Source organism: Bombina bombina, chromosome 7, assembly GCF_027579735.1.
Source record: "Bombina bombina isolate aBomBom1 chromosome 7, aBomBom1.pri, whole genome shotgun sequence".
Lineage (NCBI taxonomy): Eukaryota > Metazoa > Chordata > Amphibia > Anura > Bombinatoridae > Bombina > Bombina bombina.
Window position 1 is genome coordinate 1838840 of NC_069505.1, and position 26252 is coordinate 1865091.

Below are 26252 nucleotides of genomic sequence, written 5' to 3' on the forward strand. Positions count from 1 at the left end.
GAGACAGTTATGAGAAACATCTACTTAAAAATAGGAGAGGGAGGGGCGTAGTCTAGCCACACTGGAAGATGGCTGCTAGTTAGAAGGGCTCCCATCTCCCAAACCGGCAAAAAGCAATTTCTGAGAGCAGGTTTCCCCTATTTCCTTCCCCCTTAAAAGATTGCCAACATTTCCCTGACTCATCGGATCACTTTTTTGGCAGCCCAGCTTACTTTTAAATCCCTATTGAGCAGAGGCCTACTCCCAAACGGAGGCAGCTAACAGCAGAGAAAGTGTGACACACCATCAGACCTCCGGCATCACCGCAGATCCACCACACTCCCAGCCCGTCCGGAGACAACGGACCTGATACCCCTTACAAACCTGCAGAGCAGCGGAGCACTTCAGTCCCGCTGTGACGCAAAACCAACGACGATATAACGAGGCGGACAGGTAACGACATACACGCACTCCACGTGGGGGCTAAAAAGATCACTAGCTCTGACAGCTGCTTTTCGCCTGACTGGGAACAGCGAGTAAAGGCATATAAACTCAGACCTTACCTCCGCCTCTGTCCTGAACCTGGGTGATAGCGCCTGGGATACTTCTCCATACTCAATGACCCCTCAGACTTTTAAAATATCATTGTGGCGCAGAAGATTGTTAACTAACTCTCATACACTGACCCACCCCCCCACAGTCTGATCTTAATCCCAGTGAAGGATAAACATATCACTCCTTGGGGCAGCTGCAAAGAGGTTATGGGCACAGAATAGAAGAAGTTAACAGAGACTTGAGAAGAGGTTTACAAACACAGAGGCAACTCCTCAGTAATATAAACACATGCTGCGTTCGGCAGCTTATTGAATGCGAGCTTAATATAAGAAAGAGGGAAGGGAAACGTACTGCAGTTGTTTTGGATTTGTTGGATCTGTGTTGACTTATAAAAATTGAGTATACAGGGTGATGCCATGCAAGAGGCAGAATAAGGGTGAAAAGACTGTGCCCTCCAAAACCCTCAATCAGTACCTTAAACCCCGCGAGACACCTAATAACTCGAGTGAGCTAGAACCAGTCTCTATGCATGCAGAGATGCCAGACACAGCGCTCCCTAAGGCCTCTGACACTACCTCCTTCATAACCAAAAAGGACATCTCCCATCTTTCTTCAAAAGACGACATCAAAGTAGTATTGCACGAAATGAGAACTTTATTTGGAGATCTTAGAAAAGATTTAGGAGCAATCGATAAGAGGGTCTCCTCTCTGGAAATAAACCAGAAATCCATTGTGGCAGAGATTCGCTCCGTTTCCTCTACTACTCAAAGACAAGACAGCAAGATGCAGGAGTTATCTGACAAAATGGAGGACTTGGAAAATCGGTGCCGCCGAAATAACTTAAGGATTAGAGGGGTTTCCTAGTCTATTCACCCCCCCTGCAATAGAGGGCTATCTTCAGGCCCTCTTTAGGGTGATAAAAAATAGCCCGGATATCCAAATAGAAAGAGCACATAGGGCTCTAAGAGCTAAACCGCCTCCTAAGGCACCTCCACGCAATATAATTGTTAGATTTCTCAGATTTAAAGATAGAGAAGACTTTTTGCGCTGCGCAAGAGAGAAAAATCCTATACTACATGCTGGAGAAGAAATCCAACTTTTCTCAGATTTGTCTCCTATCACCCTGCAGAAAAGGAGAGATCTATCCCACATCACCAATATCCTGAAAATTAACAAAGTGCAATATCGTTGGGGCTTTCCAGTCTCTGATAGCCACACGCAATAACAAAACCACAGTATTCAGACCAGGCTCGGACCCTAATCTCTTCTATAAAGAACTATCCCTGCCGAATGCAGATGACAGCGACTTATCACTACAAGAACCTATGGAGGGTACATCCAGCAGTGAGAATCTACCCCAAGGAAGCACACGATCCTGATATGCTTTCTCTACCGAACTTAGATTGGTTTTGCTCTGAGGGATCCACCCTCCTCTTGTGGCTGTTTTGTCCAGATCAGTTCCTTGGTGAGAGGCCTAGTGGATCTACCCGAGCTCAGAACATCAAGGACAGAAGCTGTGCTGCCATCCGGACAAAGGACTGACTCTACTCGATCCTGAGTACACAGATAAGTATCCTTTTTTAGTTTTCTCCTTCACTTATAAAATGGTTCACTAGAACTAGTTAAATGTTATAACTGTTTTATGTTGTGTGTAGTTTGGTTACAAGAATTATCTCTCTACCAGAACAGGTTTAATGTATCATAAATCTAGTGGCACTCTTCACTAGGGTTTATCAAGGATGAACTCAAACACTTGTATGTTGGGACTGTATTACTGAACTTATACCAATGATTTGCAATACAAAAGATTAAGCAGTATACATACATGGTTTTGTTTCACTTTGTGTTTGTCAATTAAATGAATATATAGGTATTGTTTTAGATTAATATAACAGTGCTTTCAATATAGTTGTTCTGGTCTTCCCTCCTTGGGCAGGGGGGTTTTGGCCTTTTGGTTATCTACTAACAACAAAAGCCCGAGGCCCATGAGAAAGTCTCTGTAACTGGAGCTTGCGTATGCCAATTGGGCCAAATCTACCCCTTATAATTGTAATGTTAACCTAGCAATAGATCTGCAGATTTATGACCCATGACTGATTACCATCCTTCACAAAAGTATGTTATGCTGAAATTTTCCTCACTCAATCGAACAATAATGTAACCATTTTAACTGATCCCTCTACTCTTTGAAACCCAAAGTCTCTTCCCCTTTACCCTTTTTTTTCCTCTTCCCCTTCTTATTCCCCTCTCCCTACCCAGGCCTCCCCAACGCCACCCAATACTCCCTCCCTTCCTCCCTCTTCCCAACCCTGTACCCCCCTGCTCTCGAGAACTATATTGATTTGTTTTGTTTTTTATCTATAAATACGTCCTGCCGGTGAGAGAGATACTTCCCCCCTTCACATACATACTTTTCGCTTAGAAATAGATTTGTGCGTATACAAATCCTTTTTTCCCTTTTCCTCTCCACTTCTCTTTTTTCTTTGTCTTTCTCTCTTCTACTCTGAAGTTTTACTTCCTCTCTTTCTTTGGTGTCTTCTTAACCTCTAGTAAGTTCCTTTTTTGCCCCCCCCCCCCCTTTTTTTTCTCTCTCTCTCTCTCCCCTACCCTGCACTCCCTATAACTGTCAAAATGCCGGTGAGAAGTAGTAGATTTCAAGAACACTCCTTTAGGCTGACATCAATCAATGTATAAGAAAAAATAAGAGCGATAGTCCCAGGAAATAAAAAATCAGGCTTTATTAGAACATATTTTTAAGAACAGCAAAAAGGTAGATAAAAAAGACTAAAAAGTGAATGAAGTGATCAGTCTTACGCGTTTCGGCTAACAGTTGCCGTAATCATAGACTATACCAGGTGCTCATTCATTAGTCTTTATATGCGTCAGTAATTGCATATTCAAGTTTAAACAGCTGTTCACATTTTTCTGACAAACATCAAACTATCTTGCTATAGAGTACAAATGGAAACCTGATCATAAATACACCCATTAGATCAACAATGTGCATCATAGTATATAAACATATAGTGTATTATTAAGGTAATTTTAAGAGTACATACATCTTATACTTATGCTCAATATTTAGGGCCAAACAGAAAAATATATCATGCAGCGCCTTTGCCATGCATTAAAGGACCAGTCAACACAGTAGATTTGCATAATCAACGCATGCAAGATAACAAGACAATGCAATATCACTTAGTCTGACCTTCAAATGAATAGTAGATTTTTTTTCTGACAATTTTAAAAGTTATGTCTTTTTCCACTCCCCCTGTACCATGTGACAGCCATCAGCCAATCACAAATGCATACACGTACCATGTGACAGCCACCAGCTATTCACAAATGCATACACACTTATTCTGTGAATTCTTGCACATGCTCACTAGGAGCTGGTGACTCAAAAAGTTTAAATATAAAAAAGATTGTGCACTGTTTTTAATGGAAGTCAATTGGAAAGTTGTTTAAAACTGCATGCTCTCTGTATCATGAAAGTTTAATTTTGACTTGAGTGTCCCTTTAAGAAGATTTGTTAACAGTAATCCTATTACGATATTTTTTTAACACAGTATCTATGTGTAAACCATTGTATGCATAGATATAGTGTATTACGAATGCATTCATTTTACAAATCATGTCCTGTTATTTAGGGCCAAACAGAAAAACAAATCATGCAGCGCCTATGTCAAACATTGAAAAAGATTGTTATCAATAATCTTATTAAAGCATATTACACACTGTATCTAATTCAAACAATGTACAGATGCCTATATTCATATATTAAGGTGTAGAGGCAAATCTTAAAATGAAAATTAATTTCAAGATCCCCCAATAATTTTGGGTGTCTATGTTCAGATTTGAACTTACAACCTTGGATTTCAGAGGCCACTGATAAACCCACTAGACTATTACAACCTTCCTATCTTACTATATGGAGCACATTAAAGAGTAGAATTAAGTTAGGCTAAATAAAGTTTATATAGACAACCCTAGTGTTACATATCAATTCAGAATGCTAAGTAATGGATAGCCTGTATAGTGTTTGCTTAAGAAAATATCTCTTATATAGAAATAGAGTTTAATTTTAAGTACAAAAATAACTAAAGGCAATATGGGCAAAATATGTAGCAGATAAACTTTTAGATGTTGAAAAGAGGAAACACATTACTATAATCTGTAGAAAATTAAAACCTATATAATCCTGAGCATTTACAGATGTGTAAAGTACTACAGGTATCAAGGTTTTTAAAGTAAAGATATTTTATTTCCAAAAGTTTATAAGGTCAAACTCAGAATTAAATCCCTCTGGGATCTGGGTCCTGAGTTTGAAGATCCAATAGACTTCTTGTCTTCCCAAGATTTGGGATCTATTACCTCCTCTTTTGGGAGTTTTAATAGCTTCTATTATATTCCAACTGAAAGATCTAATTGATTGATCATGTGTCTCTATAAAGTGTCTACTTAATTCTGAGCAAGGGACTTTATTTCTGATGTCCCCTAGATGTTCTCTTATACGTGTTCTCACGTCGCGAGTGGTGAGCCCTATATACTGACGTTTGCACAATTTACATTCAGCCAAGTATATAACATAGGTGGAGCTACAGTTTGGATTCTCCAGTGACATATGAAGTGAACATATCTGTCACATTATGATGTTCACATGCTTTACAGCGGCTGCTGCCACATTTAAAGCTCCCATTATGTTGCAGCCATGAACTAGGATTTGTATTTGTTTGTGGATTTTTGCTGGGAGAAAGAGTATTAGCAAGAGTGTTGTTTTTAGTGTAGACAAATCTACATCCATCACCAATGATATCTTTTAAAGTCTCATCTCCATAAAGTATAGGTAGATATTTATTAACAATACCACAGATGTCATTGTATTGATTAGAATACTTTGTGATGAATGTAGGTCTATCATCAGTTTTTTTTATCTTTTTTACTTTGTAGTAGATCTTCTCTCTTATATCCATCTACTTCTTTCTTGATTTTAAGGACCTCCTTCTTGTTATAACCTCTGTTAACCTTAATAAGACGATCAATTAGTTCAGTACTTTCCTTAATATAGTCAGTATTCTTGGAACAATTACGTTTAACTCTCATCATTTGTCCCTTTATGATGCCCTTAAAGACATGTTTGGGATGACTACTTGTAGCATAAAGTAAAGCATTTCCAGCAATAGGTTTACGATATAGGGTAGTTAAATTCTTAATGCATGGCAAAGGCGCTGCATGATATGTTTTTCTGTTTGGCCCTAAATATTGAGCATAAGTATAAGATGTATGTACTCTTAAAATTACCTTAATAATACACTATGGCCTAGATTTGGAGTTCGGCGGTAAAAGGGCTGTTAACGCTCCGCGGGCTTTTTTCTGGCCGCACCATAAAATTAACTCTGGTATCGAGAGTTAAAACAAATGCTGCGTTAGGCTCCAAAAAAGGAGCGTAGAGCATTTTTACCGCAAATGCAACTCTCGATACCAGAGTTGCTTACGGACGCGGCCGGCCTCAAAAACGTGCTCGTGCACGATTCTCCCATAGGAAACAATGGGACTGTTTGAGCTGAAAAAAAACCTAACACCTGCAAAAAAGCAGCGTTCAGCTCCTAACGCAGCCCCATTGTTTCCTATGGGGAAACACTTCCTACGTCTGCACCTAACACCCTAACATGTACCCCGAGTCTAAACAGCCCTACCCTTACACTTATTAACCCCTAATCTGCCGCCCCCGCTATCGCTGACCCCTGCATTACACTTTTAACCCCTAATCTGCCGCTCCGTAAAACGCCGCCACCTACGTTATCCCTATGTACCCCTAATCTGCTGCCCTAACATCGCCGACCCCTATGTTATATTTATTAACCCCTAATCTGCCCCCCACAACGTCGCCGACACCTACCTACACTTATTAACCCCTAATCTGCCGAGCGGACCTGAGCGCCACTATAATAAAGTTATTAACCCCTAATCCGCCTCACTAACCCTATCATAAATAGTATTAACCCCTAATCTGCCCTCCCTAACATCGCCGACACCTACCTTCAATTATTAACCCCTAAACTTCCGATCGGAGCTCACCGCTATTCTAATAAATGGATTAACCCCTAAAGCTAAGTCTAACCCTAACACTAACACCCCCCTAAGTTAAATATAATTTTTATCTAACGAAATAAATTAACTCTTATTAAATAACTTATTCCTATTTAAAGCTAAATACTTACCTGTAAAATAAATCCTAATATAGCTACAATATAAATTATAATTATATTATAGCTATTTTAGGATTAATATTTATTTTACAGGTAACTTTGTATTTATTTTAACCAGGTACAATAGCTATTAAATAGTTAAGAACTATTTAATAGTTACCTAGTTAAAATAATAACAAATTTACCTGTAAAATAAATCCTAACCTAAGTTATAATTAAACCTAACACTACCCTATCAATAAAATAATTAAATAAACTACCTACAATTACCTACAATTAACCTAACACTACACTATCAATAAATTAATTAAACACAATTGCTACAAATAAATACAATTAAATAAACTAGCTAAAGTACAAAAAATAAAAAAGAACTAAGTTACAGAAAATAAAAAAATATTTACAAACATAAGAAAAATATTACAACAATTTTAAACTAATTACACCTACTCTAAGCCCCCTAATAAAATAACAAAGCCCCCCAAAATAAAAAATTCCCTACCCTATTCTAAATTAAAAAAGTTACAAGCTCTTTTACCTTACCAGCCCTGAACAGGGCCCTTTGCGGGGCATGCCCCAAGAATTTCAGCTCTTTTGCCTGTAAAAAAAAACATACAATACCCCCCCCCAACATTACAACCCACCACCCACATACCCCTAATCTAACCCAAACCCCCCTTAAATAAACCTAACACTAATCCCCTGAAGATCTTCCTACCTTGTCTTCACCATCCAGGTATCACCGATCCGTCCTGGCTCCAAGATCTTCATCCAACCCAAGCGGGGGTTGGCGATCCATAATCCGGTGCTCCAAAGTCTTCCTCCTATCCGGCAAGAAGAGGACATCCGGACCGGCAAACATCTTCTCCAAGCGGCATCTTCGATCTTCTTCCATCCGGTGCGGAGCGGGTCCATCTTGAAGAAGGCGACGCGGATCCATCCTCTTCTTCCGATGTCTCCCGACTAATGACGGTTCCTTTAAGGGACGTCATCCAAGATGGCGTCCCTCGAATTCCGATTGGCTGATAGGATTCTATCAGCCAATCGGAATTAAGGTAGGAATTTTCTGATTGGCTGATGGAATCAGCCAATCAGAATCAAGTTCAATCCGATTGGCTGATCCCATCAGCCAATCAGATTGAGCTCGCATTCTATTGGCTGTTCCGGGGTTAATAAATGTAATACAGGGGTCGGCGGGGTTAGGGGCAGCAGATTAGGGGTACATAAGTATAACGTAGCTGGCGGTCGGCAGATTAGGGGTTAAAAATTTTAATCGAGTGGCGGCGGTGTGGGGGGACCTCGGTTTAGGGGTACATAGGTAGTTTATGGGTGTTAGTGTACTTTAGGGTACAGTAGTTAAGAGCTTTATAAACCGGCGTTAGCCAGAAAGCTCTTAACTCCTGCTATTTTCAGGCGGCTGGAATCTTGTCGTTAGAGCTCTAACGCTCACTTCAGAAACGACTCTAAATACCAGCGTTAGAAAGATCCCATTGAAAATATAGGCTACGCAAATGGCGTAGGGGGATCTGCGGTATGGAAAAGTCGCGGCTGTAAAGTGAGCGTTAGACCCTTTAATCACTGACTCCAAATACCAGCGGGCGGCCAAAACCAGCGTTAGGAGCCTCTAACGCTGGTTTTGACGGCTACCGCCGAACTCCAAATCTAGGCCTATATGTTTATATACTATGATGCACATTGTTGATCTAATGGGTGTATTTATGATCAGGTTTCCATTTGTACTCTATAGCAAGATAGTTTGATGTTTGTCAGAAAAATGTGAACAGCTGTTTAAACTTGAATATGCAATTACTGACGCATATAAAGACTAATGAATGAGCACCTGGTATAGTCTATGATTACGGCAACTGTTAGCCGAAACGCGTAAGACTGATCACTTCATTCACTTTTTAGTCTTTTTTATCTACCGTTTTGCTGTTCTTAAAAATATGTTCTAATAAAGCCTGATTTTTTATTTCCTGGGACTATCGCTCTTATTTTTTCTTATTCATTACCAAGGGCTGTGAGGAGCCCGTTGCTGCTTGTCCCAGAGATTTGCTATTGAGCCTATTTGAAGCCTTGGAGCCATAAGCGGATACTCATTAAAGGGTAAGGAAGACCGAAGAACATGACGTCACATCCGGTATAAGTCCCGCACTCGCAAAGCAACTAAACCAAAGGAGAAGTAAGGTTGACGATCGCGTCTAATAGCGTGGCCGTCCCTCTATCTACAGGTTGTGCCTACCCGGGAGGAAGCAGTCTACACAGGCAGAAGCACCAGGGGAAAGGCGAATAAATCTTTGCGTAAGTACGGGTGAAGCCCGAGTTGTGACCGCCGAGTCAATATTGTTTGCTGTTAAGGGTGACCGCTGAGTCAGTGTTTGCAAATCAATGACTTATTACCAGTTCCATTGTCTTCACCCCCATTAATCTTGTGAGGCTCTGTTCATATGTTCTTCACTCAGTGTGATCTCTTGTTATACATTTATCAATCGATGTAAAAGGACTTAACAGTCCGGGTAAACGGTCTATAGTGCTCAACGAGTTGAATAAACTCAATAGCCAAATAATAATGATACAAGAAACTCACTTCAGAAAGGGAAGGGAACCTTGTTGGGCCCCCCAACTTTATCCACTATCCTGTTTTGCCTTGGGCTCAAGCAAGAGAGGTGGAGTGGGTATGCTAGTGCACAAATCCTTACCGCTTCAAATCACAAACACACTCAAAGACCCAGAAGGTCGTTATATACTGCTAGTTGGTTTACTTTTTGGGCAACACATTACACTTCTTAATATCTATGCACCAAACATCAAAGTAGTTTCTTTAAAAAAGTTACAAACTTACTTCTAGATCATGCCAAAGGTGTAGTGTTTATGGCGGGCGATTTCAATATCTCACTTGACCCATTGATGGATGCCTCTAGAGGCGTCACTAATGTTCCCAAGGCTACCCTCAAAAAGGTCAGAAACTCTCTATCCGCAATATCTCTACACGACACCTGGAGATCCTTAAATCCATCTGAGAAAGATTACACTTTCTACTCTTCACCCCTCGCGTATAGATTATATATTCTCGGACTCTAGCGGCCTTTCCTTAATTAACCAATGCGAAATAGGAAATATTACATGGTCGGACCATGCCCCTGTTACTTGTACTATCACTTGGCCAGACCTCCCCATAATATCTAGAACTTGGAAAATAGATGACACTCTCCTTGACAATCCCCTAATACTGGAAGAGTTAAGGACAAATTTAACTGAATATTTCACACTAAATGAAAATTCCACTTCCTCACCCATAATAGAGTGGGAAGCTCATAAATCAGTTATAAGGGGACTTCTAATTAAACATAAAGCTAAACTAAACAAAAAATCAAGAGAACTATACGCAAATTTGCTATCAAAGATTAACACACTGGAAACTCAACATAAAGCAGACTTAAACAACCACACTATTAGACAGGACCTCATCCAAGCTAGGGCGGACCTTAAGCAATACCTAAATGAAACTTATCAGCGAAATGCCCTTCACCTCAAGCAATACTATTTTGAGGGGGGCAATAAGCCTGGTAAGATCTTAGCAAGGGGGCTTCGCAGGAAGCAACTCTCAACATATACACACTCATTATTGACAAAAGACGGACAGACTGTTCACGATAGTAAACTCATAGCCTCTACGTTCAGAGAGTACTACAAAGCTCTATATAACATTGATAATTCAGACCCACAATTACATCTCCCAGAAACGCTTAACCAGAATAAGGACAACACTGACAAATATTTGAAAGACCTAAACCTCCCCACCCTAAATAATGAAGCTAGAACATATCTGGCATCTCCCATAACAATGGAGGAAATGGCGCAGGCAATAAAAGAAACCCCCTCTGGAAAGAGTCCTGGCCCAGATGGCTTCTCCTCTAGTTACTATAAACAATTCAAAGACATTCTCTCCCCTCCCCTCCTTAAAATCTTCAATGGATTGAGGAGCATCCCTCTCCTATCTAAATCTCTTTTAGAGGCACATATTTCAGTTATTCCCAAACCTGGGAAAGCAGCTACAAAACCCGAAAATTTCCGACCTCTCTCACTAATAAACAATGACATGAAACTGCTAGCTAAAATTTTGGCCGCTAGGTTAAATAAATTCTTACCCGAACTCATTGATAAAGAACAGGTTGGCTTTGTACCCGGGCGGGAAGCTCAGAACAATACCATTAAAGTTCTCCAATTAATTAATCATGCACAAGCCACAAACACCCCCATGGTTCTCTTAGGGACAGATGCGGAAAAGGCCTTTGATAGGGTCAAGTGGTCCTTCCTACAACAAGATGGGGATACCAGAACCCTACCTGAACATGACAATGGCACTCTACTCTTTCCCAAATGCCAGGATTAGAATTAATGGCACCCTTTCCGATTATTTTAATATAAGCAACGGTACAAGACAGGGTTGCCCCCTGTCCCCATTGCTTTTCGCTATCTCTATGGAAGTTCTAGCACAAAAAGTAAGGGACAACAAGGGAATAAGGGGAATAACGGTGGGAAACAAGGAATGTAAACAAGCTTTATTCGCGGACGATGCCCTTTTCTCCCTTACCGATGCTGAAGCTTCTATCCCGGAATTGCTGACAGAGCTTGATCACTATGGTAAGGTCTCTAATTTTAAATTGAACATCAATAAGTCTGAGTTAATGAACATAGGGACCCCTACGGGAGTAATACAACACCTTAGAAACAAATACGACATCCCTATAGCAAAGGAAAAATTGAAATATCTAGGAATATACCTAATCCCCTCCCCCCAGGACCTATTTAAATACAATTACAACAAAGCAAAGGATGACATAATACGCGATCTTTCAGGGTGGAGAAATAAACACATATCATGGCTCGGCAGAGTGGGGGTCTTAAAGATAAATGCACTCCCGAGGTTCTTATATCTATTACAAACAGTACCCATAGCTCTTCCAAAGGGCTATATAAGCCAAGTTCAGAGAGCCTTTGAACAATTCATCTGGGGAGGCTCTAAGCCGAGAATACCCAAAAAAAACCATGTACCTTCCTAGGGAACGTGGGGGGCTGGGGGCCCCGAACCTGCTGGCATATAAGCAGGCTATAACACTGCAACACATTGCAGAATGGTCCCACAACACTGATAATAAAACATGGACACACATAGACAGGCAAATCTTTAAAGTAAATAATGTAGCGACTCTAGCTTGGACCCCACCTCATAAGAGACCTAAAACACTGCAGCGATATCGTATCGCAGCAGACATACTGTCAGATTAAGACAGGTTATTAGCCTCTACCACACACATCATTTGCAATGGAAAATGGCCTTTTTAAAATCACAGGCTGCCTTAGCAGGAGCCCACAAGGAGATTTTCTCCTCATGGATACACTATCACCAACTGAGACACTTTATAACCCATCACAAGCAAAAGGAAGAATTGGGTCAAAATACAACAGACTTTGAGAAGCTATGCATCCAAGCAACACCCCCCACACACCTTATCTCCAAATTATATAAAATTCTGAACAGTTCAGATACATCTACCCTTCCATCCTATGTACACTCCTGGTGTCGGGATCTTGGGCTGGACCCGGATGTAGAGCATTGGACTAGGGCCTTTTCTTTAGCTAAAAAATCCTCTGTGTCAGCGGTAGTGCATGAAATCCATCTAAAGCTCTCTTGCCGCTGGTATCTGACCCCCTCCCGCCTTCACAAGATATTTCCCACACTCAGCAGTACATGCTGGAGAGGCTGTGGTGAAGAGGGTTCTCTTCTTCACATATGGTGGTCCTGCCCCAAAATGGAGGAATACTGGAGAAGCACATTTCTAGCAATTTCTGATATAACATCTACCCAAATTCTCCCAAGCCCAAATGCTATCCTATTTCTCTCTCTGCCCAAACTAATAGGATTAGGTAAACAGCCATTACTATTAATCATGATCACGGCAGCCAAAAAGCTTATACCCAAACACTGGAAATCTCAGACGATACCTACACTAGAGGAATGGAGAAACACGGTCTCTGACCTACTAGCTTTGGAACGATACCACTACCTCAAAACACACAAACTAGACACTTATGAATTGATGAGAGCAATTTGGAACAAAACAATTTAAAACGGCTGACACATAACCCCCCTCCCTTGTCGCCTCCTGATACCTTTTCCTTCCCATAGTCACCCTCCCCACCACCCCCTTCCCCTTTTTTTTTTTCTTTCTTTCTTTCCTCTCCTTCTCTCTCTCTTTCTCTCAGCTCCGTCATTTGACTTCTCCTTTTCTTTCTACTCTTTAAATGTCTTATTGGTAGTCGATATATAAAACATAAAATAACTTATTGAACCACTGCATCTTTAAGGGAATAAGAAACCCAGCTTTTTATGTTGATATTATGCGATGTTTCTCTTGACCCTCCCTATTTCCGAAGGAGGATGTCAACACCCACTCTGTTTATGTTAACAAAGATGTGAATTGTTACACAAATTGTATGATTTATTTTGTCTTGAAATCTTTGTGATATATTGTTTGTAATGATACTTCTTGTTGTCACCCTGACTATTCAATAAAAAATTATTTAAAAAAAAAAAATAGGAGAGGGAGAAAAGGTAATGCCTGGTCTCTCCCGTTCCTTAACGATCTCTGAAGCTCGCTTTGGCACAGGAATTACGTCTGAGTAAGAAGGGACTTAGAAATATATGTCCAATTAACTAGACTTCGCAGGGGAAACCACTACTGTGGAGTCACAGTCGTCTAAAGTAATCAAAACCTCCCTGAGCAACAGGCGGAGGTGTTCTAGCTTGAACCTAAAGGTTACAACCTCCGTGTCAGTCAGAGGCAATGAACTTTCTGAATCTGAAATTTGGCCTCCAAAAGGAACCTCAATACCCTCCTTCCTCACGTCCTAGGGAGGGTACTACCGAGATTGCCACCATTCTATCAGAAACCTCACTTACAGCATTGTTAGGCTTTCCCCTTACGCTTGCCTTGCAGCATAGGAAAAGCAAACAACGCATCAGAAATAGTGGAAGACATGATTTCAGCTATGTCTTTTAAGGTAAAATCCAGTGGCACTAGAGTAAAAGTACAGGGCACTGCTTGAACGGTCATTAAAGCTTGGGACACCCTTTTTGGAGAAAACTGCGGCATACCCTGAATTTCAGCAGAATTATTCATCTGATCCTGAGAATACACTCTCTGATAACCCGAAGTATCTTCCTTTTTCAGGTAACAGGGAAGAACAGTCAGAATAACAACCACTGATCAATCACCCTAGATGATTAAAATATTAATAGTCTCCTAAATAGCAAACTCCCTAAAAGGAGTAATAAAAATTCACACACAAAAAGTTACTGTCTCTTTAAAGAATAAAAAACAGAGGCACCAACATGGCCTAATATCGCCCAAACAATATATAAAATCAGCACATGAGAATGTGAATACTCACAAACAAAAAGCACCCGATGGTGCTAGTAGAGCAGGCTGGAAACTTAGCAGTGATCCAGCACACTGAAACCTTGGCACAGATACAGTCCTGATTCTTCTGGATATCCAGTATTCAGGTTCCTATATATGTATAAGAAGACAAACCCCCAACCAAATGCACTTACTAGAGGGTAAGCACCAGCAGGTGCAGAAGCAGCAAACTCTAGTAAGTGCATTTGGTTGGGGCCAATCCTTTCTTTGTCCTGACGATATTGGACCATGTTGGTTTGTCTTCTTATACATATATAGGAACCTGAATACTGGATATCCAGAAGAATCGGGACTGTATCTGTGCCAAGGTTTCAGTGTGCTGGATCACTGCTAAGTTTCCAGCCTGCTCTACTAGCACCATCGGGTGCTTTTTGTTTGTGAGTATTCACATTCTCATGTGCTGATTTTATATATTGTTTGGGCGATATTAGGCCATGTTGGCGCTTCTGTTTTTTATTCTTTTTTAGATTTTATACCTCAGGATAGCCATCCTTTGACAGAGTTCGCAACACCGCCTTATCCTGGTGAAAAATCAGAAAAGGAGACTCACAAGAAAGAGCAGATAATTCAGAAACTCTTCTGGCAGAAGAGATGGCCAAAAGGAACAAAACTTTCCAAGAAAGTAATTTAATGTCCAATGAATGCATAGGTTCAAACGGAGGAGCTTGAAGAGCCCCCAGAACCAAATTCAAACTCCAAGAAGGAGAAATTGACTTAATGACAGGTTTTATACGAACCAAGGCTTGTACAAAACAATGAATATCAGGAAGAATAGCAATCTTTCTGTGAAAAAGAACAGAAAGAGCAGAGATTTGTCCTTTCAAGGAACTTGCAGACAAACCTTTATCCAAACCATCCTGAAGAAACTGTAAAATTCTCGGAATTCTAAAAGAATGCCAGGAAAAATGATGAGAAAGACACCAAGAAATATAAGTCTTCCAGACTCTATAATATATCTCCCTAGATACGGATTTACGAGCCTGTAACATAGTATTAATCACAGAGTCAGAGAAACCTCTTTGACTAAGAATCAAGCGTTCAATCTCCACACCTTTAAATTTAAGGATTTGAGATCCTGATGGAAAAAAAGGACCTTGCGACAGAAGGTCTGGTCTTAACGGAAGAGTCCACGGTTGGCAAGAGGCCATCCGGACAAGATCCGCATACCAAAACCTGTGAGGCCATGCTGGAGCTACCAGCAGAACAAACGAGCATTCCTTCAGAATCTTGGAGATTACTCTTGGAAGAAGAACTAGAGGCGGAAAGATATAGGCAGGATGATACTTCCAAGGAAGTGACAATGCATCCACTGCTTCCGCTTGAGGATCCCTGGATCTGGACAGATACCTGGGAAGCTTCTTGTTTAGATGTGAGGCCATCAGATCTATTTCTGGAAGTCCCCACATTTAAACAATCTGAAGAAATACCTCTGGGTGAAGAGACCATTCGCCCGGATGCAACGTTTGGCGACTTGAGATAATCCGCTTCCCAATTGTCTATACCTGGGATATGAACCGCAGAAACTAGACAGGAGCTGGATTCCGCCCATACCAGAATTCAAGATACTTCTTTCATAGCCAGAGGACTGTGAGTCCCTCCTTGATGATTGATGTATGCCACAGTTGTGACATTGTCTGTCTGAAAACAAATGAACGATTCTCTCTTTAGAAGAGGCCATGACTGAAGAGCTCTGAAAATTGCACGGAGTTCCAAAATATTATTCGGTAATCTCACCTCCTGAGATTCCCAAACCCCTTGTGCTGTCAGAGACCCCCACACAGCTCCCCAACCTGTAAGACTTGCATCTGTTGAAATTACAGTCCAGGTCGGAAGAACAAAAGAAGCCCCCTGAACTAAACGATGGTGATCTGTCCACCACGTCAGAGAGTGTCGTACAATCTGTTTTAAAGATATTAATTGAGATATCTTTGTGTAATCCCTGCACCACTGGTTCAGCATACAGAGCTGAAGAGGTCGCATGTGAAAACGAGCAAAGGGGATCACGTCTGATGCAGCAGTCATAAGACCTAGAATTTCCATGCATAAGGTTACCGAAGGGAATGATTGTGACTGAAGGTTTCGACAAGCTGATATCAATTTAAGACGTCTCTTGTCTGTCAAAGACAGAGTCATGGATACTGAATCTATCTGGAAACCTAAAAAGATTACCCTTGTCTGAGGAATCAATGAACTTTTTGGTAAATTGATCCTCCAACCATGATCTTGAAGAAACAACACAAGTCGATTCGTATGAGATTCTGCTAAATGTGAAGACTGAGCAAGTACCAAGATATCGTCCAAATAAGGAAATACCACAATTACAGACAGAAGGGCACCGAGAACCTTTGTAAAAATTTTTGGAGCTGTTGCTAGGCCAAACGGTAGAGCCACAAACTGGTAATGCTTGTCTAGGAAAGAGAATCTCAGAAACTGATAGTGATCTTGATGAATCGGAATATGCAGATATGCATCCTGTAAATCTATTGTAGACATATAATGCCCTTGCTGAACAAAAGGCAGGATAGTCCTTACAGTTACCATTTTGAATGTTGGTATCCTTACATAACGATTCAATATTTTTAGATCCAGAACTGGTCTGAAGGAATTCTCCTTCTTTGGTACAATGAAGAGATTTGAATAAAACCCCAGCCCCTGTTCCAGAACTGGAACTGGCATAATTACTCCAGCCAACTCTAGATCTGAAACACAATTCAGAAATGCTTGAGCCTTCGCTGGGTTTACTGGGACACGGGAAAGAAAAAATCTCTTTGCAGGAGGCCTTATCTTGAAGCCAATTCTGTACCCTTCTGAAACAATGTTCTGAATCCAAAGATTGTGAACGGAATTGATCCAAATATCTTTGAAAAAACGTAATCTGCCCCCTACCAGCTGAGCTGGAATGAGGGCCGCACCTTCATGTGGACTTAGGAGCTGGCTTTGGTTTTCTAAAAGGCTTGGATTTATTCCAGACTGGAGATGGTTTCCAAACTGATACCGCTCCTGAGGATGAAGGATCAGGCTTTTGTTCCTTGTTGTGACGAAAGGAACGAAAACGATTATTAGACCTAAATTTACCTTTAGATTTTTTATCCTGTGGTAAAAAAGTTCCTTTCCCTCCAGTAACAGTTGAGATAATAGAATCCAACTGAGAACCAAATAATTTATTACCCTGGAAAGAAAGGGAAAGCAGAGTTGACTTAGAAGACATATCAGCATTCCAAGTTTTAAGCCATAAAGCTCTTCTAGCTAAAATAGCTAGAGACATATACCTGACATGAACTCTAATGATATCAAAGATGGCATCACAAATAAAATTATTAGCATGTTGAAGAAGATTAATAATGCTATGAGAATTATGATCTGTTACTTGTTGCGCTAAAGCTTCTAACCAAAAAGTTGAAGCTGCAGCAACATCCACTAAAGATATAGCAGGTCTAAGAAGATTACCTTTTCTTAGAAAGGATTAAATTTTCCTATCTAAAGGATCCTTAAAGGAAGTACCATCTGCCGTAGGAATAGTAGTACGCTTAGCAAGAGTAGAGACAGCCCCATCAACCTTAGGGATTTTGTCCCAAAACTCTAATCTGTCAGATGGCACAGGATATAATTGCTTAAAACGTTTAGAAGGAGTAAAAGAATTACCCAAATTATTCCATTCCCTGGAAATTACTTCAGAAATAGCATCAGGGACAGGAAAAACTTCTGGAATAACTACAGGAGATTTAAAAACCTTATCTAAACGTTTAGATTTAGTATCAAGAGGACTAGAATCCTCTACTTCTAATGCAATTAGGACTTCTTTAAGTAAACAACGAATAAATTCCATTTTAAATAAATATGAAGATTTATCAGCATCAACCTCTGAGACAGAATCCTCTGAACCAGAAGAACCATTATCAGAATCAGAATGATGATGTTCATTTAAAAATTCATCTGAAAAATGAGAAGTTTTAAAAGACTTTTTACGTTTACTAGAAGTAGGAATAACAGACATAGCCTTCTTAATGGATTTAGAAACAAAATCTCTTATGTTATCAGGAACACTCTGAGCATTAGATGTTGACGGAACAGCAACAGGTAATGTAACAGTACTAAAGGAAATATCTGCATTAACAAGTTTGTCATGACAATCAGTACAAACAACAGCTGGAGGAACAGATACCATAAGTTTACAGCAGATACACTTAGCTTTGGTAGATCCAGCACCAGGCAGCGATTTTCCAGAAGTATCTTCTGACTCAGTGTTAACGTGGGACATCTTGCAATATGTAATAGAAAAAACAACATATAAAGCAAAATTGATCAAATTCCTTAAATGACAGTTTCAGGAATGGGAAAAAATGCCAGTGAACAAGCTTCTAGCAACCAGAAGCAATAAATAATGAGACTTAAATAATGTGGAGACAATAGTGACGCCCATATTTTTTTTAGCGCCAAAAAAGACGCCTACATTATTTGGTGCCTAAATGCTTTTGGCGCCAAAAATGACGCCACATCCGGAACGCCAACACTTTTGGCGCAAAAAAACGTCAAAAATGACGCAACTTCCGGCGACACGTATGACGCCGGAAACAGAAAAAAAATTTTGCGACAAAAAAGTCTGCGTCAAGAATGACCACCTCCATAGGAGGCAAAGTTTGTAAAACTGATTTGTGGGTGTGGTGAGGGGTGTATTTATAGGCATTTTGAGGTTTGGGAAACTTTGCCCCTCCTGGTAGGAATGTATATCCCATACGTCACTAGCTCATGGACTCTTGCTAATTACATGAAAGAAAAGAAAATTTAGATAGCCCAGGGGGCACTATTTTGCACGCACGAAAACTAAATTTATGCTTACCAGATAAATTCTTTTATTTCGGAATGATGATGGTCCACAGTCCTCCATAACATATGGGATATATTTCCCGCTACAAGGAGGAGGTCAAGTAAGTGCCCATACAAAAACCTTAAAACCTTTCCACCTTCCAACGCTCTCTAGTTTTACGTATAGCCGAGAAGAGAATAGGAAAGGCAAAGCAGGGTCTATAGAGGTGTCATTAGAACGGTCTCCTATAAAGCGAGCAGGGCCTGTGGACCATCATTCCAAAAGAAAATCATTTATCAGGTAAGCATACATTTAGTTTTTTGTAAAATGATGGTCGACGGTCCTCCATAACATATGGGATAAATACATAAGCCAATGGTCTGTTATGGACAGGGTGGGACAATACTTTTACTGACAGTTCCTATTTAGCGGACACTGTGGCCTGAAGGACTTTCCTGATAAAAGCTACTTGCGAAGAAGCAAAGACATCAAAGCGATACAATTTTTAAAAAGTATGTAAGGAGGACTTTAGACCGCTGCTTCATAACTTGTGTTTCTGGCGAGCCTTATACGGAGCTTGATAAATATGCCCCTTAGTATTGACAGCAGAGAAGCTTGTTGATCCAAACAGGAATCTCATTGCCACTTTGGAGTAAAGAAAGATTTGTTTCCCCCCTATGAGGCACAATTTGTCTTGTTTTAGAGCAACAGCAGTAATAGGAATGGGTGACAGGCCAAATTTGAGGGCCAAGTTTTTTTTAACCTATATTACTATGTAAATATATTATAAATGCATTAAACTAGGCTACAGCCACCTCACTACATGCAGATGTCAGGTCACAAAATGGTTTTGATGTCAGTAAAGTTCAACTATATTTGTTCACAATCCAATAACTAACAATGGCCTAAGAATATTTCTGTTCATATCTGCATATTGCTTTGTATAGAGGGAATTTGTTTCTAATTATGAAACATGTGCAGTAAATAGTGCAGCAAGACCCAGATCTGCAGCTGGTTTATAGCCATACAAGGATCCTTACCTATTTTGCATGTCTTGCCATCTTGTGTCAGTTGCACCCCAGTAGGACATGCACAGCTGTAAAACGGATCACGTGGGGACAGAAGGCAGAGGTGAGAGCAGCCTGCATTACCATAATCGCATGGTGTCAGAACTGGAACACAAACAGGAGAGGATTAAGTAGTTTGGTGAAGAAATCAAGACAAATTAGTAGCTCATACCCCCCCCCCCTTTACTGGTAAACTCTGACGGATCAGAGCTTGAAATAAACTACAGGGACAGACTGGGTGTGTGCACGCGATTATATGTGTTCCTTAAGCCGTGACCTGCTAATGTGGGTGTGGTTATATATAGAACAACATTATTACAGTATACATAATGCAGAATCTGTTATTATACTTGTTTTATACCTACACTCCAGACAGTGCAGAACCCTGAGGATATTATTTAACTCAGAGCTCCGGAATAACCTGGAAAAGCCCACATTATGTGGAACATACATAGGCTTCTGGAAGTTTGACATATGTGAGACTCCTATCTCTGCATCTGCAATAGCAAACTGAACAGTAAGCAGAGTAATATCCTCAGTATTCTCCACTGCCCAGACTGGGGCTGTTGCCATAGTCTATCCACAACCCTGTGTCCTCCATAATCCTGATTGTTCAAGCATATTAACAGCTGGAGAAGACACCTAATCAAGACACCTATTCTTGGATTCCATAGACTCATGTCACTTTAAGTATCCCTAGGTGGAGACTACTAGGGTCCTAGGAGGAGTCTTCTGGGTCCGTGTTAAGGCAGGGCTCTATGGAGACGCAGCAACTTATGTTACTATATGTTGTTTATAATTGTTTGAAGAAACATCTGTCCTTTCTTTATTTGGATAGGTTTAAGGATTTTGTATATTTATTTTTTTTACTCTCATTTTTTTATTGAGGCATATCACAAAGCTTGTATAAAGTACAGGTATACCCCGCTCATACAGCGGGTTAGGGACCGGAGCCCAGCTGTAAAGTGAAAACCGCCTTAAAGTGAAACAAGGCAGTTTTAGCTTTCCTTTCACTTGCCAGTGTGTTTAAAAACTTAAAAACATGTTTTAACTAACTTATATTAGGTGTGCAATAGCGCTAAGTTTAGTTTAACACTCGCACAGCACAGTATTCAATAAATACTGTACCTGTAAAATAGTGACAATTACTGTAGTAAAATTTGCCAGACTATAGCACTGAGACAGAGATTGCACTGTAATGATGTAAACAGAGTGAACTAAGCATAATAAAATGGTGCCAGTCACTTTTCTTGCAATCTCACGAAGATTACAGCACTGTTTTAAAATCCTTGGAGGTTGAACTTCAGCTCCACAAAGCGCTGTATTAGCGAAGCGCTGTAAAGTGAAGCGCTGTAAAGTGAGGTATACCTGTATAGGCAAATAAACATGACATAACACTATATAGAGAATATGCTTCCAATAAGAATAATTTCCCAGGACAGAAGTTTTCTGTGATATGGCCCCTATTAAGGCACATTACATATTATAAAATCTGAAAACAAATAAACATGACAAAATGTATGCTTACCTGATAAATTATTTTCTTTCGGAATGATGAGGATCCACAGTCCTTCATAAGATCTGAGATATATTTCCCGCCACTAGGCGGTCAATAACCCATATCAGAACTTCAAATTCCTCCCACCTCCCTCTTAGTTTAACATATAGCCTAGAAGAGAATATAAAACATTTAGGTAAGACAAAGCAGGGTCTGTAGACGTGTCATTAGAACTGTCGCCCAAAAATTGAAACAGGTGGGGCCTGTGGACCATCATCATTCCGAAAGAAAAGAATGCATCAGGTAAGTATTAATTTTGTTTACTTTCGTAAAATGATGGGATTAATACCCAAGCAGATGGTCTATGTTATGGGAATGGAAGAAGGGTGCAAAGAATCAAAAACATCAAAGCGATAACATTTTGAAAAAGTATGCAGAGAATACCATGTTGCAGCTTTGCAAATCTGCTCCAAAGATGCACTATTTTTTAAAACACACAATGGTGACACTGCTCTTGTAGAAAGAGCTGTAATATGCTTAGGAGGTGACTTTTCAACCACCAAGTAAGTCTTGTGAATCACTTGTTTGAGCCAAGAGGCTAACGCAACCTTAATAGCTTGCTGTCCCTTACAAGTCCCAGAGTAATGAATAAACAAACTAGAAGTTGTCTGAAATCTTTAGTAGCTTGGAGATAGAATTTTAAAGCCCTGACAACATCAAGATTATGCAATAGCCGCTCCTTAGAGTTAGCAGGATCTGAACACAATGAAGGAACAACAATTTCTGGATTGGTATTTTCCGTAGAAACTACCTTAGGAAAAAAATCATATCTAGTACAAAGTACAGCCCTATCCTTGTGAATAATTAAAAATGGAGAATCACAAGACAAGGTTGACAACTTAAACCCACCTTTCTGAAAAGATTGCAAATAGGAAAAGTACTTTCCAAGAAAACAGTAGATATCAATAGAATGTATTGGTTCAAAAGGAGGACCTTGTAATACACAGAGAACTTAAATCAAATTCCAGGGTGGATACATAGGTTTCACAACTGGTCTAATTCTAACTAATGCCTAGACAAAAATCTGAGCTTCAGGAAATTCAGCAACTTCCTAATAAAAAGAATAGATAACGCAGAAATGTGACCTTTAAGGAAACTAGTGATATACATTGGTTAAGGCCATACTATAAAAAACTAAAGGATTCTAGGAATCCTAAAGGAATACCAAGAAAACCCTGTGGAAGAACACCACTAAAAATATTCCTTCCAAATCTTGAGATAAATGTTTTGTCTCACAGGCTTTCTGGCCTGCATCAAAGATTCAATGACCTAATATGAGAAACTTTTATGTCTCAAAACTATGCGTTCAAACATCCATGCTATTAAAATTTAAGATCCTGATGGAAAAGAGGATCTTGAGGCAACAGGAATCCATGGAAGAGATTTTCACTAGATCCGCATACCCTGCCCTGCAGTGCCAGACTGGTGCAATTATTACTACTGACATTGACTCCCTTTTGATCTAAGTAACAACCCATGGAAGAACAAACAAAGGAAACAGGTATGCTAGATGAAACTCCCATGGATATACCAAGGCGTCTATCATGCAAGCCTTTGGATCTTTTGATCTTGCACAATACCTTGGAAGCTTGTGGTTTAAGAGAGGCCATTAGATCTATATCCTGTAAGCCCCATTTCATCACTAAGTGATCAAAAATGTCCGAAAGGAGAGACTAATCTCTTGGATGAACTGATTGACTGAGATGATCACACCTGGTATGTGAAGGGAGCAATGACTTCTCTCTTCCTAACACAGAGTTTGAGACACTTCCTGCATGACCAGTGGACTGCAAGTACCCCTTGATGATTTATGTAGGCCACCATATTGTCCAACTGCAAATGGATACATTCTCCTCCTTCAATAGGAACCAGGGCTGAAGAGCCAGAAGAATCAATCAATGTTCCAGAATGTTGATTGGTAACCTTGTCTCTAGAGGAGACTAAACTCCTTGCCCTCTTCAAGAAACCCAGACCGCCCCCCAACCTAAGAGACTGGTGTCTGTTGGCATAATAGACAAAGGATGACAAAGGAAGGATGTCCCAAGGGTCAAAGAAAGACTGTGTCCTCAAGAAAAAAAAATATCTGATGGAGAAATCCAATGCAATTTTTTGTTCCAAAATGTATGCTTACCAGATAAATTCCTTTCTTTCCTAGCAGGGAGAGTCCACAACTTCATTAATTACTGTTGGGAATATCAACACCTGACCACCAAAAAGAAGGCAAAGACACCCCAGCCAAAGGCTATAAATATCACTCCCACTTCCCCATCCCTCCAGTCATTTTGCTGAGGGAACAAGGAAAAGCAGGAGAAACATTAGGGTATAGAGGTGCCAGAAGAAAAAAAAAGGAAGCTGCCCCAAAAAACTACGGGCAGGGAAGAAAGGAATTTATCTGGTAAGCATAAATTTTGTTTTCTTTCCAAAAACAGAGAGAGTCCACGACTTCATTCATTACTGTTGGGAACCAATACTCAAGCTACAGAGGACAATGAATGAAAAAAAATGGGAGGGCAAACATGAAAGGGCTGACCCTAATCTGAGGGCACAACAGCATGTAACACCTTTCTCCCAAAGGCTGCTTGAGCCGAAGCAAAAACATTGAATTTATAGAATTTTGAAATGGTATGTAAGGAGGACCAATCTTCTGATCCACAGAAGCTTCATTCTTAAAAGCCCAGGAAGAAGAAACTGCCCTAGTGGAAAAATCTGTTATCCTCTCAGGAGGCTGTTGACTGCCTTCTCATAGGTCAAACGGATGATACTTCTCAGCCAAGAGGATAGGGAAGTCGCAGTAGCCTTCTGGCCCTTGCGTTTACCAGCATATAAGACAAACATAGACAAGGATTGTCTGAAATCCTTTGTCGCCTTTAAGGCAATTACGACATCCAGATTGTTGAACAAAAGTTCCTTCAAGAAAGAAGGGTTTCGGCAAAAGGAAGGAACAACAATCTCCTGATTGAGGTTGCGATCCAAGACCACCTTAGGTAGGAATCCTAACTTGGTACGTAAAACTGCCTTATCAGCATGGAACACCAGGTAAGGGGGGAATCACACTAAAGCAGATATTTCAGAGGCGATGGATAAAAAAAAAAAAAAAACTTTCCAGGATAAAAGTTTAGGATCAACAGAATGCATAGACTCAAACGGAGCTTGCTGAGAACACTAAGAACAAGATTGAGGCTCCAAGGTGGAGTAACAGGTTTAAATACAGGCCTGATTCTAGCCAGAGCCTGAACAAAGGACTGTACATCAGGAAGATCTGCTAATCTCTTGTGCAGTAAGACTGACAGGGCAGAAATCTGAACCTTCAGAGAGCTGGCGAACAGACCCTTCTCCAAACCATCTTGAAAAAAAGAAAGGATTCAAGCAACTTTCACTTTGTGCCAAGGAAAACTACATTTCTCGCACCAATGCAGGTAGGTACGTCACACCTTGCGGTAAATACGAGCCTGGATCAGGGTGAATAGGACTATCAGAGAACCCTTTTTTGGATAAGACTAAGCGTTCAATCTCCACACAGTCAGTCTCAGAGAATGTAGGTTTTGATGTAGGAACGGACCTTGCATTAGAAGGTCCGCCCGAGAATTTAACCTCCATGGAGGGGAGGAGGACATCCTCACCAGATCTGCGAACCAGGTCCTTCGTAGCCAAGATGGCACTATTAGAATTATCGGGGCTTGCTCCTGCTTCATGCGAACAATGACTTGAGGGAGAAGAGCCAACGGAGAGAAAAAGATATGAGCTTGAACCTCCAAGGAACCGCTAACGCGTCTACAAATTCTGCCTGAGGATCCCTCAATCTCAAGCCGTACCTGGGTAGCTTGGCATTGAGTCGAGAAGCCATGAGATCGATCTCCGGAACCCCTCATCTGAGAGTCATCTCGGAGAACACCTTGGGGTGGAGAGACAACCCCCCGGGAGAAAAGACTGTCTGCTGAGGAAATCCGCTTCCCAGTTGTCCACCTCTGGGATGTGGATCGCAGAAAGAAGACAATTGTGGGATTCCGCCCACTGCAGAATTTGAGACACTGCCTTCATCGAGAGGGAACTTCTTGTTCCTCCCTGATGATTGATGTAAGTGATTGAAGTTATATTGTCTGATTTAGTTCTTATATACCACGCAGAACAAAGCTGGGACCATGCCGTTAGTGCTTTGTGAATGGCCCGAAGTTCCAAGATAGATTGCAAGAGACTATTCTTCTCAGGACCACGTCCCCTGAGACTTCCTGGGTCCCCAGACTGCATAGTGGTAGAGGTCATAGATGGAAGCGGGCAAAAGGAATAATGTCCATGGAAGACACTAAGAGACCAATTATCTCCATGCACTGAGCTAAGCTACCGAAGGATCCGAAGGATTTAAGGTGGCCTGAAGGGAAGACAAGCCGCAACCAGTTTGTAACGTCTCTGATCTGTCAGGAAGATCTTCATGGATATTGGATCAATGATTGTTCCCAGAAAAACAACCCTGGTACTGGGAACCAGGGAACTCTTCTAGATTTATCTTTCACCAGTGAGCCTGAAGCTGACACAGAAGAGACTGTGTGTGATATCTTGCCAAAGGAAAAGATAGAGCTTGAACAAAGATATTGTTCAGGT

The 26252-nt window shown here is 40.6% G+C and overlaps 1 protein-coding gene across 1 annotated transcript in view; it reads right to left on the reverse strand.

Annotated features, from left to right (window-relative positions):
* Positions 1 to 26252, reverse strand: part of LOC128635700 (low-density lipoprotein receptor-related protein 5) — a 1026620-nt gene that overhangs the window by 705684 nt on the left and 294684 nt on the right. The window contains exon 4 of the mRNA XM_053688826.1: positions 20072 to 20203. Coding sequence (XP_053544801.1) covers positions 20072 to 20203 — 132 coding nt within the window. The remainder of the gene's footprint in view (positions 1 to 20071; positions 20204 to 26252) is intronic.